General features: G+C 40.3%; 2 protein-coding genes across 9 annotated transcripts in view; both read right to left on the reverse strand.

The window, feature by feature from the left end:
* Positions 1–78: 78 nt before the first annotated feature.
* Positions 79–7715, reverse strand: znf207b (zinc finger protein 207, b). Of its 7 annotated transcripts, none has more exons than XR_015095780.1 (12): positions 7550–7715; positions 6940–7066; positions 6722–6860; positions 6397–6573; positions 6228–6300; positions 6046–6107; positions 5360–5499; positions 5044–5124; positions 2859–3081; positions 2332–2488; positions 1461–1918; positions 79–559 (listed from the first exon to the last, which is right to left on the reverse strand). XR_015095780.1 is itself a non-coding variant. In XM_086082294.1 (12 exons), the coding sequence occupies exons 1-12, from the start codon at positions 7588–7590 to the stop codon at positions 1539–1541; spliced, it is 1422 nt and encodes a 473-aa protein (XP_085938420.1). In that variant the 5' UTR covers positions 7591–7715; the 3' UTR covers positions 1177–1538. The 7 variants fall into 7 exon arrangements, 6 of the variants coding, with proteins under 6 accessions (XP_085938420.1, XP_085938422.1, XP_085938418.1 ...); XM_086082294.1 differs by lacking the exon at positions 79–559 and having other exon boundaries at positions 1177–1557; positions 1736–1918; XM_086082296.1 differs by lacking the exon at positions 79–559 and having other exon boundaries at positions 1177–1557; positions 1736–1918; positions 2824–3081.
* A 652-nt stretch (positions 7716–8367) lies between these two features.
* Positions 8368–16689, reverse strand: part of rhbdl3 (rhomboid, veinlet-like 3 (Drosophila)) — a 39516-nt gene continuing 31194 nt past the window's right edge. For both annotated transcript variants that reach the window (XM_086083737.1, XM_086083736.1), the window contains exons 7-10: positions 14746–14858; positions 11916–12016; positions 11631–11691; positions 8368–10583 (exon numbers count right to left, since the gene is read on the reverse strand). In XM_086083737.1, the coding sequence (XP_085939863.1) occupies positions 10312–10583; positions 11631–11691; positions 11916–12016; positions 14746–14858 (547 nt within the window). In that variant the 3' untranslated portion in view covers positions 8368–10311. The remainder of the gene's footprint in view (positions 10584–11630; positions 11692–11915; positions 12017–14745; positions 14859–16689) is intronic.

Below are 16689 nucleotides of genomic sequence, written 5' to 3' on the forward strand. Positions count from 1 at the left end.
GTTGCACTAGCGCTCATTTTCCACAGGGCGGCGGTGCATTGATTGAATGTCCACAATGAAGCACACAAGGCAGAATAATAGCATCAGTCATTTATTTGTCAACGTTGCAAAACGATTTTGATTTTGGTACACATATATATATATAAAACGGTTACATGTAAAATGCATAAGGTCACATTCAGTCACCTTAAACTTGCATAAGCTGGCATTACATAAAAAAGCGCCCCCAGCAGCTTTTTCATGTTTGTTGCATTTCCTTTTAATGTAATATTTTTCAAACTGGCAATGCACTCTTCTGTCCTTTAAACTTGCAAGTGGTTTGATTTAATGTTCTTATTTTATGTTTACTTACCATGCAAGTCCATTCCGTGACTGTACAGTTACGTGAATTAGCAGTTCATCTGTCTGTGCCGTCTATTAAGTCATACAGCATTATGAAATGAAACAGGAGTTGTACAGTACAGACCCACACTACAAGGAATAGCAAGTACTTACTGGGTTTAAATGGCCTGTAGCGCCAGCTGAGTGGGTACAAGGCTGAAAAGTGGAGTGGGAGGTGCTACAGACGACAAACAGATACAAAGCAGTTAAGTGATCGGAGGGAGCTTTTTAATCCACCACAGTAATTACTGACATAATAGTCCTTAAGAACGTAACCAACCTGAGTGAACGCACAGGTGGCTAACATGACAAATGCACAAGGAAGCACTTTCGTACCCTGCAATACGCATACTGCAGTAAATAAGGCTAGGTGAGAATCGCTTCTGGAAACGGCCACTTATTGTATTTATTAGCTAGGTCATCTTAAATATGGTTGTACCTTCCAACCAATTATGTACTAGCTGCTATTTGCTGCAGTTCCTGTATTACTGGGTGTTTTATCGGCATTTGGCAAAAAGTGATTGTGTTGCGTTACATCCTTAACATCTTGAAGTCATTTCTATCACAATCTCTCTCCAGTTGTTTTGTCATGCATTGTTCGGCGCACAAGTTGACCATCTGAATTAAAGGCCAAAAGCCTTTCCTTAATGTCAATATTGAGTGTTTTGGAATAAGATGTCATTGTGATGATGACATCAAAATGGAGTGATGGCCAACTGTGTTGCGTGTCATTAATACAAGACTTGGTACAAACCTCTGTGACTCACCTTCACGCACGTCACAACAAACCAGCACTGCAGTTTTAAGGTGGATTTTATTACAACAGCTTGATAAAACATTACAAAGGATGCACACAGGGACCCATTTAAGCAGGAAATATTAAAACAAACCTGAAATAAGAAGAAAGCTAGACTCATGAGCCACATTGAAGTAGCACTACAAAGTTGGAATCATCACCGAGACCCTCACCAACCAAGGTTGGGGACGCAAGTCCAACAGCACCTAAGCATGCTGTGAGGGCCTCCAGTGAACTACAAAAATCAATAAAATTCAATAAATGGTTTACAGGATAAACTTGCCTTTGTAAGGGGGTTGGTACGTTCATGTAAGTCCAGCAGCTTCAACAGAAATATGAATGACTTTAACACACTTCACCCCTAAGAACCTGAGTGAAACCTACGAGGGGAAAGAATTTTATCTTCACAAGTGATCAAATAAGAAAAGAAGCAGTCTGGAACTTGTGTAGTTACAATAAATGTCCATGTGCTGCCAACAACAATTTTAAGTCTTCGCCGCCACGGGCCTTACTGCTCTTAGTTTTGAAAATGTACAAGGATGAGAGAAAGGTAGTAACCTCAAACCTAATGCGGGGATGCTTTGCCGCTTCAGTAGCGCCCAGCGGGAGACATGACGGGCGGCCTCATGCCCATGGGAGGGCCTCCCTGGTAAGGGGGCACCAGAGGAGGACCCTGCCCGAACGGAGGCATCCCTCCAGGCATGTAGCTTGGCATGCCCTGTGGGGGGGCACCATACTGACCTACAGAGAACACACAGGACGTGTTACTTATTAGCCAAAAAGAAGATTCATTATCGGTCACATGCCACATTTCTATTTTTTATTTATTTGATGTCATTCTTAACAGGTTTGGAACATAATTTAGGTTGGGCTCATTTTTCCCCCAAGCATTTCTAATGAGTCAAAAATGCCTGTCAGATGAGATGGCTGGATTTCTCATGAATATTCAATATTTAAATAAGCTTGGCTATGATTGGATCACTGTTCTACTTTATTTGAATATGAATAAAAAACAGTTTGGATCCGTAGATCCAAAACGGTTCTCGGGTCAACACCTGAACTTGTTGCCAAATCCCGACATGGGCCCTGCGACGGCTCCTATTGGACTTTGAAGGCTCTAGTCATGTGTGTGTTAAAAGCAATTGTGTGCTAACCATGCATGGGATGCCTCATGCCAGGCTGCTGCGGTGGCAGGCCTTGCTGTGGGGCTATTATGCCGCTGACAGCCGCCACTGGGGCAGCAGCCGCATGGGCCTGAGCCGTCCTGGCTAAGAGACGCTGGTAACGGGGCAACTGGGCTCTGAGTTCCTCCTGCGGGCAGGGACAAGACAGAGCAGCTATTTAGATTTCCAGAAACACTGCTATGACCCTTGACAGCACAATGATGAATGTCCACATAAGCACACAACTGTGGCTAAATCAAGCTTGGATCGATATTAAAACATGCCCACAAGACAAACGATCAGTAAGAATACGACAAACTCGGACATATGATTCTGTGGATTAATGCGGCGATTAGCATGTATTAATAGTAACAATACTTGACAACCCTTTCCTTCTTCCATAACCGATGAAATATACTATTATATGCATCAGTCATTACTTACTGTGCAAAGAGCAAAACAAAGAGCGTTCCAGCAACTTACCAGCGAGATATCCTCATCAGGGTGGATCAACTTACTAGTTGCACTCGTGGCGGCGAGGGTAGCAGGTTTAGTGGGCACTGTGGCCGGGGCTTTGGCCACAGTGCTGCTAGAGGGGTTCGAGGAGGAAGTGGAAGCAGAGGAAGAGACAGAGGGTTGGGTATAGGCAGGGAATGTTGCTTTGGGCGGGTCGGAGGAGGAGGCGGCAGCGGTGGCGCTGTGGGAGTTTGCTGCGGCGGCTCCTGAAGCACTTTGCTGGGCCTGCGTAGACAACACATCAATTAACATTGCACTGCTACACGATTGATTGTTGACCCACAAATCCGTCACAACTTTCCAAATGGAACTGCCATACAGTGAACCCCCGCTGCACCACGCTTCGTCGTTCGCACCCGGCGACATCGCACATTTTGACACGATTATTTGCTCTCATTCATTGCGCTGCAACAAGTTACACGATAGTCGCCATTTTCTTGACAGCGAGAAAGTGAGGAAAAATAAACACGCTTTAAAAAGTGTGGTCTCTCTGACACAACAAAGGGGCGGGATTATCCTTCAGAAGGTCTGAATAAGCGCATCGCCCAAAGAAAATCCTGCAGACGGCAACTACTATAAGCGATACGGTCTTTCTATAGTGCAAACTTCAACCTATTGCGAGCAGGTCTGGAATGTATCCACCACGAGAAACAGGGGTCCACTGTATTGATGTGTAACCCTACCTTGTACTGAATTTTGATCCCATTTTTTATTTGAATCTCAATAGCACAATGAAAGTACACATACTATTCATAGCCAGAGAACTCATGCATGTCTATAGAGGGCAAGATGATGCAGACTGACCCTTGTTGCTGCGTTAACATTGTTAGTGGGGCTGGGCAATTATGAGACAAAAAAAGAAGATTATTTTTGACATACAGAAATCACGATTTATAAACACGATTCTTCATCGAGTTCAATTAGTATTTATTAAACTACTAAAATCCTACTTTCGGCATAACTTGAAAGAATAAACAGAAAATAGAGTCAAAATAGCAAAAAAATGAAAAACGGCTGTTCCTGCTGTATGCGCTTTGGCCTCCTGGGGTTTTTTACCGAGCATTTTCATTCCGTTTGGCCGTTCGGATTCATTCTCATCGGAATACGCGGCTCTATGTTAACCCGGCTTGCGACTGCTAGCATGAGCACTGGCGGCGTTTCTAAATAATTATTTTTGGTTTGCGTTTAGTTTTACAGTAAACTCCAAGCAGGGTTTCATTAGAATTCGAGCCGTCAAAAGATTAAATTAATCAGTTTAATCACATCTTAGAATATTGATTAATAATGATTAATCACTTAAATAGGCTTTTTAATCAAAAAATGTTACCCACCAAATTTGAAAAGCACCTATTATATGTTCATTCTTTCTCCATTCAAAGTTATGAGGACGTCTTCCACATTTGTTCATCTACTGCGCGCTCTCATCCTTTTCATTTTCTAATAACTTGCACAATTTAAAATGAAAAAAAGAAAGAAACGGCCCCAATATTTTGGCTAGAACAAATATTCTGATTGTCATACGCAAACATTTATCAAATGCTTTATTTGTATGTAGTCATGTTAATTGCTAAAAAACAACCTGTGCTACCTTTAACGTAACCATGCGCTGTCAAAGGATCACCTGCGGTCAAAATTCATAGTGTGATTAATCTGTGTTAAAACATGATTATGTGACGCGCAAATTTTTTGTGACTAATCAATGAGTTAAGGCTTTAAATTTGACAGCACTAATAAAAAAACAACAACAATACGCTCAGTCAGGAAGGGCAGCATAACATTCCTCACACTTGCTGGACAAAGCAACATGGTGCATTCAGGGTGCTTTCACATCATAAGAACTTGCACACAAATACTGTGCCGTTTGACATTTTTCTTCTATTAAAATGTTTGTTTTTATCACGAGAAGTCAATATCAAAATCATGACGCAATCGCAATTAATTGCCCAGTCCTAACTGTTAGTCTAAAAAGCTCATGCACCAGAACAAGGACGACAGCCGGGTTTTTTTCTGGACTTATTTTGAGAGCAACTGTGGCCACTGGGCTCCCTTTGCAGGAAAAGCGCGAGGCAAACACCGTCAACGATCTGCTTACGACATTACAAGCAGAGTTAGTATGTGTGTATGTCTGTGTGCGGGGGGGAGCGACATGCATCTAGATGCCAGCCACAGTCTGATCTGTGAGCGTACTTGTGGGGTGTTAGGAAAGGGCGGCTGAGAGGAGACAGACTGATGGTCTGCAGGTGGAGAGGAAACAGCTGCTGTGCCCATCTGCAGCATGGTGAAAAGGAGATGACAGCATTGGCATATCACAAGAGTTTTAAACATTAAAAATAGCAGCAGGTGGGGGCAAACAATTTGGCTAAATGTGGATAACAGAAAGTTGTGCGCGAGTAATGACTCAAAAGACCTCCACGTTGTAATCAAATAAAATATTAATTTCACGGAAGTGGTGATGAAATATTGTGTGGGCTATAAGAGGCAAGAGTGTATTGTAGGTTCCAACCTGTGCTGCGCTGGGGAAAAGAGGCTTGGTGACAACGGGCTGGACCACTGGTACCGCTGGTCGACTGGGTATAACTCCTGCTGCGGGGGCGGGGGTCATGTGTGGCATCCCTGGCCTTGGAGCCATGTGAGGAGGCATTCCTGAGAGACCCATGATCAAAGTTTAGGATTTTCCCTCGGCGTCAAATAGGAGGAACATAATAGGAAACGTAAAAAGTGCAGGGCGTCCCAATTTACACGGCCCCCTCATACAACATTTTGGTCTTTCGGTGAACAGGCACGCTCTGTTTTTGCTGTACTGACTGTTCATCATTTTTCATTTATTTTCTCAAAATGTTCTTACACAACTAGTTCCTGTATTTAAGACTTTACTACTGCTTTAGCAGACGACGAGTTCGGACTTGCACACAATAGTTAAGGAACAATGTCCTAAATCCAAATAAATGAAAACAACATTTAGTTGCTCAGTGAGGGGGAAAAAGGGAATGTAATATTGAGAGCATTTAATTGTGCATGTTTTAAAAGCCCCCACCCCAAAAAATGCATTCTATGGTGCAAACATAAATAACATTGATCCAGACATAAGATTGACATTCAAAATATAACACACTGTACGGGTATATCAAAATATCACAATTTTATGTCAACCCATCACAATCCACGGTAGAGATCGAGTTCTCAACTAACCTGGCGGCATGCCAGGCATGCCTGGCATCATGGGAGGCATCATCCCACCCATTGGCATCATCCTGAAAAAAAACCTTCAGTTGAGTAACTGGCTTTCTTTCCCCAGTGAATTTCAAACACCCAAAAAAAAAAATCCGATAACAGAAGGTATGATCCAACACAAAATACAAGACTGATGGTACCCTGGAGGCATGCCGTGCATGGGAGGCATTCCGTGCATCATGGGAGGAACACCTGGCATCATTGGAGGCATTCCTGTAACGATAATGGGAAAGAACGTTTACAAACGTGAGTGGAATGACAGATGCAAGTGTAGTTTTCTGAATACTTGATGAAACTGATCTCTCTGACCTTGATATCCACCGGGAGGCATCCCCGGTCCCCCAGCTACAGGGGGAATCCCTGGCTGAGCCATGGGCGCAGCATAGCCGGACTGAGGTGGCACTCCAGTCACCTGCGGCCCTGATGGACCCGGTTCATCGTCGTCATCATCCTCATCCGAATCATCTGGGTTTTTCTTTTTGCCATCTGATGGAATAAGAGAATAAATATGGTGTAGGCTACATTTAAGAATGATTTAAACAACCGATAAGTATGTTAATAGTTTTGTAGATTAATTAATTTGATTAAAAAATAATAATAATTTAGTGTCAACTTATCCAAAGGGAGTACAAACCTTGAGATTTCTGTTCTAATGTCCGTCTCCTTTCTTGCATGTCTTTGTCAGGAATCCCCTCCATACCATAGATCTCCAGTTCAATGTCCGTTCTTCCGGGAATCGCATTCGGCACACTGTCAATAGTCTCTTTGTGTACCTGAAATGCATGCAACGTGGGCTTAAGTGTGCTACAAGACAAGTGCAGTTCAATTGAAAGTGACAAACGGCCAACCCACCTGCATGCAGTGAATGGCCAGGCCCGGACCAGTGTACAACTTCTTGTGGCAAATGTGACATTTAAAATGCTTTGCCTTTTGGTGTTGAATGAGAATCTTTTCATCGTCAAAATCTCGATTGCAATACCTTGGAGAAAGGAATTAAGGAATGTTCTCGAATTACGTAAAGGCATATTCAAAGAGGAAGAGACGCACTGCTTTGTTTTTAAAAGTTCAATTGGTTTAAACGTTGCGTGTTTTTTCCCCCGCAGCGGACATTGTACAAAAAATGTCTAAAAGCGTAACTTTGACGCGACGTCAACGCGCTAGCAGTCTGTTAATAATTACAGTCAGCAAGGCTAGGCTAACATATACACTAACATCGGTTTGTTTTAAGAATACACGGTATTAGAGCTAAATTACACAAATCAACATGATTCTGAATGACATAAAATTACAAAATCCTGCTAAACAGAGCAATTCGGCAGGACCCAATTACTTTAAAAACAGCATTCGTTAGCATACGCATCGATAAGCCGCCCGAGCTAGCTTAGGCCTGTCTTTTGTGAGACTAGATCCGTACCGCTGCGCCTTTTTTCCTCGCAATTTGCTTTTCTATTCAAACGGATACCAGCACCAAGGCTTCATCTGCTTCTTCTTCTTTCTCCCCATGATTGCAATGAGTCCAGAAAATCAAGCTGTAGTCTCTCAAATTATTATTATCTGTTTGACAACAGCATGCTGTAATTCAACCTCAACGCCGAAAATGGCGCCTAACGCAGGAAGTAGAAGCAGTTGCATTCGACATACGTGACGTCACATTAAAAAAAAGACGCAGTTAATTTATGTCTTCACAGCTGTACTATAAGTGTTTTTTAATCGGATTTTTATTTTTATTTTTTATTATTGTTCGTGTGTTGTGCTATTACTGGGAGTAAACATATGCATTCATTTTTCGTCTGTACGCCTACTAATTTGGGCGTGGCTAAAAACCTGAAGGACCTTAGTCTCGCGATACTATATGTAGTTAGTCAAACGTCCACTGGATGGCGACCACGTCAGAAAGGTGTTGAGACAGTTGGAAATATTAATATTATAATATACATTTTACTCAATTTAATTAATTATTTCCTGTGTCATTTACCTTTACTTTATTGTAGCAGTAGAATTCCATTTCCGTTGTGTACGGCAATGACAATAATGACTGTATTCTGAGTAATAATTCAGATTCAATAGCAACAAATACTATTAAACTATAAAATAAAGGGCAGTAAAATATTGTACTCCTTTTTTTTGCCTCTGTCCTATTTTACCTCCACATTTCATGCTCACGTAGACTTTGTATTTTTCCCATATTGCTGTTTTGTATTTATAACAAACAAAAAATAATACCAAATGAGGTCAAGCACGAAAGCGAATGTATATTTAAATAATTACCAATCATTTTGTTCATGTATAAAACTGTTTAATGTACTCCAGTATGTACATATCAAACCTACAAAATCCACAATGTTAAAATATTAGTACCCATCAGTGTTGTCACAGCCCCGATAATACACACATATAGACTATTTTAACTCAATTTTAAATAAGATGCATACAAGATATATACAATGCTGACAGACCACACAATGCATACAACATACCAACATCTCAGAGTAAAAACAGCAAACACGTTAATCTTAACAATAATCAGGTTTGTGCGAAGCAGTTACCAGAGTAACACGAGGTTAAAAGTACAGTACCGTTAACAGCTCAAATCAATAAAACAACTTATTTGACAGGGACAGGCAGAGCATTGATTTATTTTCCATTTTAGCATCATGACAAACTAGCGTGTGAACTGCCACCAGTTCAGACAGTCAAATTCACGCCTGTGTGCTCTTCTGTTCATTTGGTTGTAATAATACAGATATACCATCAACAAATAACATCTTTGCAGACGTCCACAATCTCTAAACACAACAGTTTGGCATCACATTTGAAAGCTTAGAATTCTGAATGGCACTTGTGCTTGTGTATTGAGCTGTATACACACGTTTTGGTGCAGTTGTAGTCAAAGACACATGTATGAGGTTCCAATAACACTGAGTACAAAGAAGCCTTACAATAAAATGGAACTGTTACCGTCATCTCTCGAAGAACTTAAAATTAACCATATGGTAGTCTAATGTTGATGTGCAATGAAAAGCTCTCCAAGTTTGTATTATTTATTTTTTTAGACACAAAAAAATGTTTGCATGTTTAATTGCACATAATAGTCCATGATGTTTAAGCTGAACCTCTAGAGCTCACAATGACAAAATAAAGAGTTGAGGAGAAATACTTTCACCAAGCTTCAAGAATAGGCACCTTCGGGCTGAGTGTAGCAAGGGGCAGAGACTATGTCCACACCCGATGGAGACTTGGAGAGTAATAGAATCCCTAAGGTCAAAAATAATGGGCAGCTTGAGTGCATGCCAAAGCAGCAGCAGGTGGTGCTATAACCACTATTTGAAAACCCATTTTCGGCAATCAAAAATTTGCAGAAAATAAACAAAAGCAGTCAAGGAAAAGGACTAAATAAGCAAACACAGATAGAATTGTCACACTTGGCAAAGGTGAATGATGAAAAAAAAAGCTGACATTTTCCAAAAAGAAATTTCTCTGGGAATTAAAGGCCAAAACTAATACGTTAGACATTATGCAATAGATATTATGCAAAAGTATTACACCACTATTAGCTTTTTTTTTTTTTTTTTTTTTAATGCAATGACTACTTTCCAGAGCAGCATGGTGACCTAGTAAATAGCACAGCCTTCCTGTGTATTTTTGTGTGTTTGTTTTCCCATTGCTTGTGTAGGGTTTCCACATATACAATGGTTTTCCTCACACATTTTTTTATGACTTATTTTCAACAACGGAGTCCCCTTTTGTCGTCTCCTATGAAGTCCACTTTGTCTCAAACAAGGACAGATGGTGCGATTTGACAATGATGCACCTTGAACTTCGAGTTCACCTTTAATTTCATTGGAGGTTGTTCTGGGTCAGATGAAGTTATTTCTGTGACTTACTTACAACTCTGATGCTACCTCAGAAGGTGGAAAATGGCAAATTAGATTTCTGTTCATTCACATTTGTCAACAGTTTGGCTTTGGCGGACACTAAAATACTTCATGGCGGACATGCGTGTGGACATGGCCTTGAGTCTTCACATTTTTATACTGCTCTGTAAAGGATGAGGAGGATTAGACGTGGTCACATGATTTTACATGATTGTAAGGCTTCTTCCAGGAATGCAGCAAGTGGATGAAAACAGAGAAAAGGGATGTTTGCGTCTCACACTCCGCGTAGGACGAAGATCATTTCAACCACTGCGACTGATCCCGCACTCGAGGGGAGGGGGTCCTAGTGTCACGGTGGCGGGGGCAACCGCACATCAAGCAAACTATAGGCGAAGATGTTCCAGAATACGGCGCAGAGCACAAACAAGGTGTAGACGCAGAAGAAGATCCAAAAGAGGGACTGCTCCTGGAGACGTTGCTCGTAGTTCTGCAGGACCACCACACCCAGCGTGAGACCAACCATCACCCCGCCCAGGTGAGCTACGAAGCTGGGGTTGGGGCACGGAGGAAAGGCTGGCGGGTAGAAGCGGAGCCACACCGCCCGGCCAAATTCCACACTCACTGCGGGTGTGCAAAAAAAGAAAAAGAAAAACATGCTTTTGTTCAATATGTCTTATTACTGCATTCATATTACTACCTAACATTTACTAGAGCAGGATCAAGGAGTAGCTCAATTTAATAATAAAAATAAATAAAAAGTGCGCAAGATTATAATCACAGAGTCCTTTAACTGCAGCATTGCATCTATATTATATTTAATAGCATTCAGGATATCTGCAAGTTTAAAAAAGCCAAACTGAAGACTTTTTAAGGCAAATTTGACAAAATGTAAAAACAAACCTTCAATAAACATGGACATATAGAGTTGGATATACAATATTTACAGTAAGTACAAAAAATAATAATAATAATGTTTCATCTTGCACATGCATAATTGGTAGTGTTATTAGTTATGTTAAGGAGCCTTCATTTTGGAATACAATTACAATATACAGTATTTGTATAGCAGGAAAATATAGTAAGTCTATGATTTCTGAGTGGGTTAAGGAGGCATTTAATTGAGGTGAGGCACTTATTTGTTCAATTACAAGATATACCATTTATTAGAGATGTAACGATAACGGCAATATCGTGATATTGGGATATTAAAACTGCCACAATATCGTCGTTGTAAAAGCAGCAAATCTGTTAAAAAAAAGGACAGGTGGATTTCCATTTGTGCAGTTCTAGCACCCTCTGGTGGCTAGTTTTTTTTGGGGGGGGCAGTTTGATTTTCACAAGGCATGTTTTGGCCCTTTTATGTTTAAAATCCACGAAAATGGTCAGATGAAGGGGAACATAATATGCTTGTGAACCGAGTCAATTTGTGGAGCAACTTAATGTGTGAGTGCATTAGCAAGTAAGTGCCTCAATATTAAGTGTTATTAGAGATTGTAGGTTGTTTATATGCTATGCTGTTATGTACAAAAGCACAATATATGAGCTCTTTTTTTCCCTTTTTTTTTTACAATATTGCAACTTTTTTTTATATCGCCAACCTCCCCACAATATCATCTATTTGTGGAAATGTTAGGTCATGGGCAGAGTAGCCTATATAATCAGACTTACTGCACACCAGAGCCATGGCCATCCGGAATAATTTAAACTGACACTTCATGCCAGACCAGTTCTATAAAAGAAAGAAAGGATAATCAATAAGACAATAAACATTATCAACAAAATCAGTCTTTTCACATCACAAAATGTTATGGAATGTTGGCCATGTGCAGATAGAGCCCGCACCTGCTGAGCACCCAAAGAAAGCAGCTTTGATGATGAAGTGCAGTGAGTGATGTGATAATCATCTACAGTATACACAACACACACACACAACACACACACACACGTTATTACCATGACTACATTGGCCAGGTGTGCCGAGACCAGGGCGTAGACCCCGCCGGACGAGCCGACCACGGGAGCCGTCATGTCAGTGACCGACACGGCCAGAGATCCTGCAGAGACCAGACGCGTCACATTATGAGAAAAACTGCATCTGGATATTTTTAGACACAATTTGGGAATTGCGATAAATGATTATGACATGGTCTTCAAAGTCTTCACGGTTGTAATAAAATGAAACGATAAAGGGCTGTCCATTTTGGAATTAAAGAGAATATTGAAAATCTTAGCAAGTTAAGCTATTTGAAGCTAATTGAATTAGCGTTGGATTAGATGAGCGATGCAGACTTTATTGTTGACCCTGGAAGCAGCAGTGAACAAACGCGGTCTCTATATTGCATTACACATGCACCAGACACATCATTAGGTACACCTGCTCAGTAATAGTAACGCCCAGTTCTGGATGACATCCAACAGTGAGTTATTAAATAAGCAAAATAACCAGTACCAAGTTTGTCACATAATCCCAAAATACTATAGCTAAATAAAATGTACAGGCGCAAAATTTTATTTCATTTTCATATATAAATTCATTACAGAATCAATTGATTGAACAGAAATCCCAAATTTGCCATGTAAATAACTGTTATACATACAGTAGGAAACAATCATTATTTATTATTTTTAATATAGATATGAGGTAGGAATTGACTTTCATTCAAGTATTTTCTCTCTTTATTAAATCTGTATAAAATGATTTTCATTGGTTGAATAGAACACACACATACAATTAATTAACTTGACTATGTTGTCCATCCATCCATCCATCCATCCATTTTCTGTACCGCTTGTCCTCACAAGGGTCGCAGGGGTTGCTGGAGCCTATCCCAGCTGGCTTCGGGCAGTAGGCGGGGTACACCCTGAACTGGTTGCCAGCCAATCGCAGGGCACACAGAGACGAACAACCATACTCACAATCACACCTATGGACAATTTGGAGTGTCCAATTCACCTGCCATGCATGTTTTTGGAATGTGGAAGGAAATCGGAGTACCCGGAGAAAATCCACGCAAGCACGGGGAGTGACTATGTTGTAATTGTACAAAAAAAATTATAAAAACATTAAACAAACACTGAATTCAATTAATATTTTTAGGTTTCGCACAATAGTATTTTGTTGGTTGAACACCTTAAATAAGACATTATGGTGGCGCTACAGTAAGTACACTACTACTATTGTGCGACTCTCACAACATATAATTGTTCACACAGCGAAGTTATTCACTGTTATTTAGTGCTCCTGAGTTTAAAGCATGTCTCAAAAAAAGGTCAGAAGAGGACATTCCCCAATCACCTCATTTTTCCAAACACATTTTATACATCAACTATACAAATATTTTTTCTGACAAACAAAATACAATTGCGTGCACGCAACGCAAGCAAACATGAAGTCTGCTTTTTATTGCTATTGTGCATTGTTTACATCCTTCATTCAGCTGTCAACATACAAGTTCATTGAGTTCCACAAAATGGCATGAGTGTGTTGTGCCAAGAGGGCCATCGACCGCTCAATGACTCATGATTTGACCTATGACCTCTGCCCTGACCCCCAATGCATGTGCCATCTGAGCTCCTGTCTGCAGTAATGAGATTATATATATTTATATAAAAAAAGAAAAGAAAAACATTTTAAAAAATCTACAATTAAATATAAAAACAAGAAAAAATAGGACCAACTATAATAGTATTGTAAAATGTGTAAATTGTGACGCACAATTATCCATAGTTGAGTAGAGAGTAAATGGTTGTTTGAAGACAAGCGCCATAGAGAATGTTTGGATGGTAGCAGGACCTTTTTTTTGTTTTTGTTTTTAAACAAATACTAGGTTAATTATTTTCTCATGAATGCATATGAACAAAGTTTTTCCATTTGATTTCATGACTAGATGTTAAATTCAGCTGCCAATGAGTGATAAAATATACCGCAGTAATAAACATCTGAGGATCATAAAACTGTGACGACCCATTTACACTGATGTTTATTTGATCATGTTGCCGTCTGAAAGGAAATATTACTTGCAGGCAGACACAACGAACCAAAAACACGACGGTCGATACGAGCAGCCGCCCCCTTCTCTCCACTGGTGGTCGATATCTAATTAAAACAGCCGACTTGTGTGTGCCTGATTTATGCTGCGTTTCCCTCCTCATTTCACTCTGGGCTTAATTCCGTACAGGCCACTTCAGCTGGTATCCACAGGGGGCTTGTCACTGACCCCTGCACTCACACGCACGCACGCACGCACGAGCAACCGCACAGTGGGACATATTCAGAGACGGAGACGATTTGCATGAATATTAATCAAAGTCTGAATGCAGCATTTCATATTTGGCAATTTGGTGCACTTCCCCTACTTCAGTAACACGCACGCAGGCATATAGACCACAATAGCCTGTGATTGTTGAAGGATAATGAATTGGTTTGTTATTATTGGACCAATTATTGAGTCAATTATTTGTGCGCTTTGTTTGATTGAGCTCTGCTTGCTATGATTCTTGTCGCACTGCTCGGTTGTGTCAAGGGGAGCTTTTGAGGGGCACTGCCCAACCCCCAAAAGATCCCCCCACAACTGGAAGAAACAAAGCAACATCAAACCATCTGTCCAAAAGACACACAATCACACACACGTACACATGATAAGCTGCTGGACATCAAACAGATGGGCCAAGCAATTAGGCTTGAAAGGTGAGCCCCTTGTGTTTTTATTTACGTGTGTAATTAGAAAGCGAAAACATGTATGCACGTCAATACAACTCATGCGGTGCTTGTTGGCCCGCCCACCTGCCAGGACGCCACACGCGTAGACCAGCCCGATCCTGGCCGCCCCGTGGACCATCTCCAGGGGGACTCCCACCAGCAGCTGCATGGCCATGTTCAGGCTCAGGTGTTCAATCCTATCACACACACGCACACGCACGAACAGAATAATCAGGAGATGAAAAGTGTCACTTTACATGCAAAAGGTAATGCGATATAATTCAATTCAATTACTAGTAGTACGTATCTAACATTTTGTTGACATAATTGACTCGTCTCATCAACTACAGTGACTCCAATGTCTAATGTGGGTTATATGTTCCAGACACGTTAATGTTAGCTTAAAAATATGCAATACAACAGACCATAATTTTTTACCTTTTTTACCCGGCTCATACATGTAAACAAATTAAAATATATTCAAACATATTTAAAATATACTTTTCAAACATTAAATACAAATAATGAATGTATTGTAGTGTCTGTGGACATGTTTGTTCCTTTAAGATGATTACATTTTTTGGACTTGATTGTGTAAATCTAGTCAAATATTCGCATTTTCGTTGTTGTGCAAACAGAGGATGAAAACAACCGTTTAAAAAAAAAAAAAAAGGGATACTTGACTCATTGAGCCCCTTTCAAGAGTACGAAGGTAATATTTTGTTTATGATTAATGTGATAACTTACAATTACCTTTAAAAAAGAATTTTGCTACTTGCTGTCGACTGAAGGCCCAGTTTGCTGACCAAACCCAGAAAACAGGTGAGCCGTGGTTGGTCGTTACCTATTTCTTCCTTACCGGTGACGTCATCTTCAGTTGACAGCAAGTGGCAAAATGAGTTTTTAAAGGTATCAATTATCATCACATTAATTATAGACAAAACATGATCTTCTTACTGTTTAAATCCGTTTTCACACAAAACATTGTGCAAACAACAAACTAAATCAGGAGATATTTTAAAACACTTTTCCTGCGACCTTCATAGTTGCAATGTCCTTCTTTGCAAACCTCATTTAGCAGCAGACACACACTGATCTCAAAATACAAAAGCGCAGCTGCCATAATAATCTAGCCTCTTTTCTTCTGCCCCTCATTTGCTCATGCTCGCCGTCTGAATTAAAACACCAGCTCTGCTTCGTGTTTGTTGATAGATAAATGACAAACTCACATGGGGACGCAGCAATAAATATGGACAACATTGAGCCTAAAAGCGGCGTGTGTTGACTGCACACAACATAGAGCCGCAGCAGGAATGAGTGCAAACGTTGCCGGCAAACAAGCACGCCAACAATGTCCACCAAGTGTGCCGATAATCTATTTAGTGCATGACAAACCACCTTCACCTCCTGCACAATGCAAAGCTGCGAGATGGTTCAATGATCAGGGAGGAGACAATAGGAGTGCATTGATTATATGGGGGAGGCCTGTCTAAACACTCTGGGACGCTGCCAGGTCAGATAACAGCATCTGACACGCTGAGGGATGACCTCCAATTTGTGGAGAAACCTTTATGACTGATTTAAAAACAATATCCAAAAATGGGTTGTTTACAAAAAAACAAAAAACCCAATAACTCATTTTTGGTGGTCAAAATGAACACCGTCTCACAAAACAACCCAGAAAATTGGGGTTGGTGTCATTCTTTTGACCCAACTTTCTGGTCCTAAGAAAATGAGTTGTTTTGTAAAACAAACAAACAAACAAAACCAAAAATACCCAACTTTTTAGTTAAAAAAAATAATCAAAAACATTGGGTTGGTCCCCTAAAAAATGGGTTGATTTGTGGGTTATTCATTTCATAAAAAAAAAAAGTTTTTTTTTTTTTTTTTAATGAATGAGATTGGGTTGTTTATTGAGTTATTTATTTGACCCAATCTTTGGTTTAAATAAATAACCTAAAACATTAGGTCAGTCACCACAAATGGGTTGTTTTGTGGGTTATTTATTTAATTAAATTTTTTTTAATT

This window comes from Leptonotus elevatus, chromosome 8 (genome assembly GCF_054856555.1).
Source record: "Leptonotus elevatus isolate MCC_2025b chromosome 8, RoL_Lele_1.0, whole genome shotgun sequence".
NCBI classification, from domain to species: Eukaryota; Metazoa; Chordata; class Actinopteri; order Syngnathiformes; family Syngnathidae; genus Leptonotus; species Leptonotus elevatus.

What these genes read in the sequence shown, in the direction of transcription:
- znf207b (XM_086082292.1), bottom strand. Translation starts at nt 7,590, where the DNA reads ATGGGGAGAAAGAAGAAGAAGCAGATGAAGCCTTGGTGCTG. An exon ending in TGGCCATTCACTGCATGCAG is followed by an intron (nt 6,861 to 6,939) that starts GTGGGTTGGCCG and finishes CATGCATTTCAG; the next exon opens with GTACACAAAGAGACTATTGA. An exon ending in TTTTCCCCAGCGCAGCACAG is followed by an intron (nt 5,125 to 5,359) that starts GTTGGAACCTAC and finishes ACCATGCTGCAG; the next exon opens with ATGGGCACAGCAGCTGTTTC.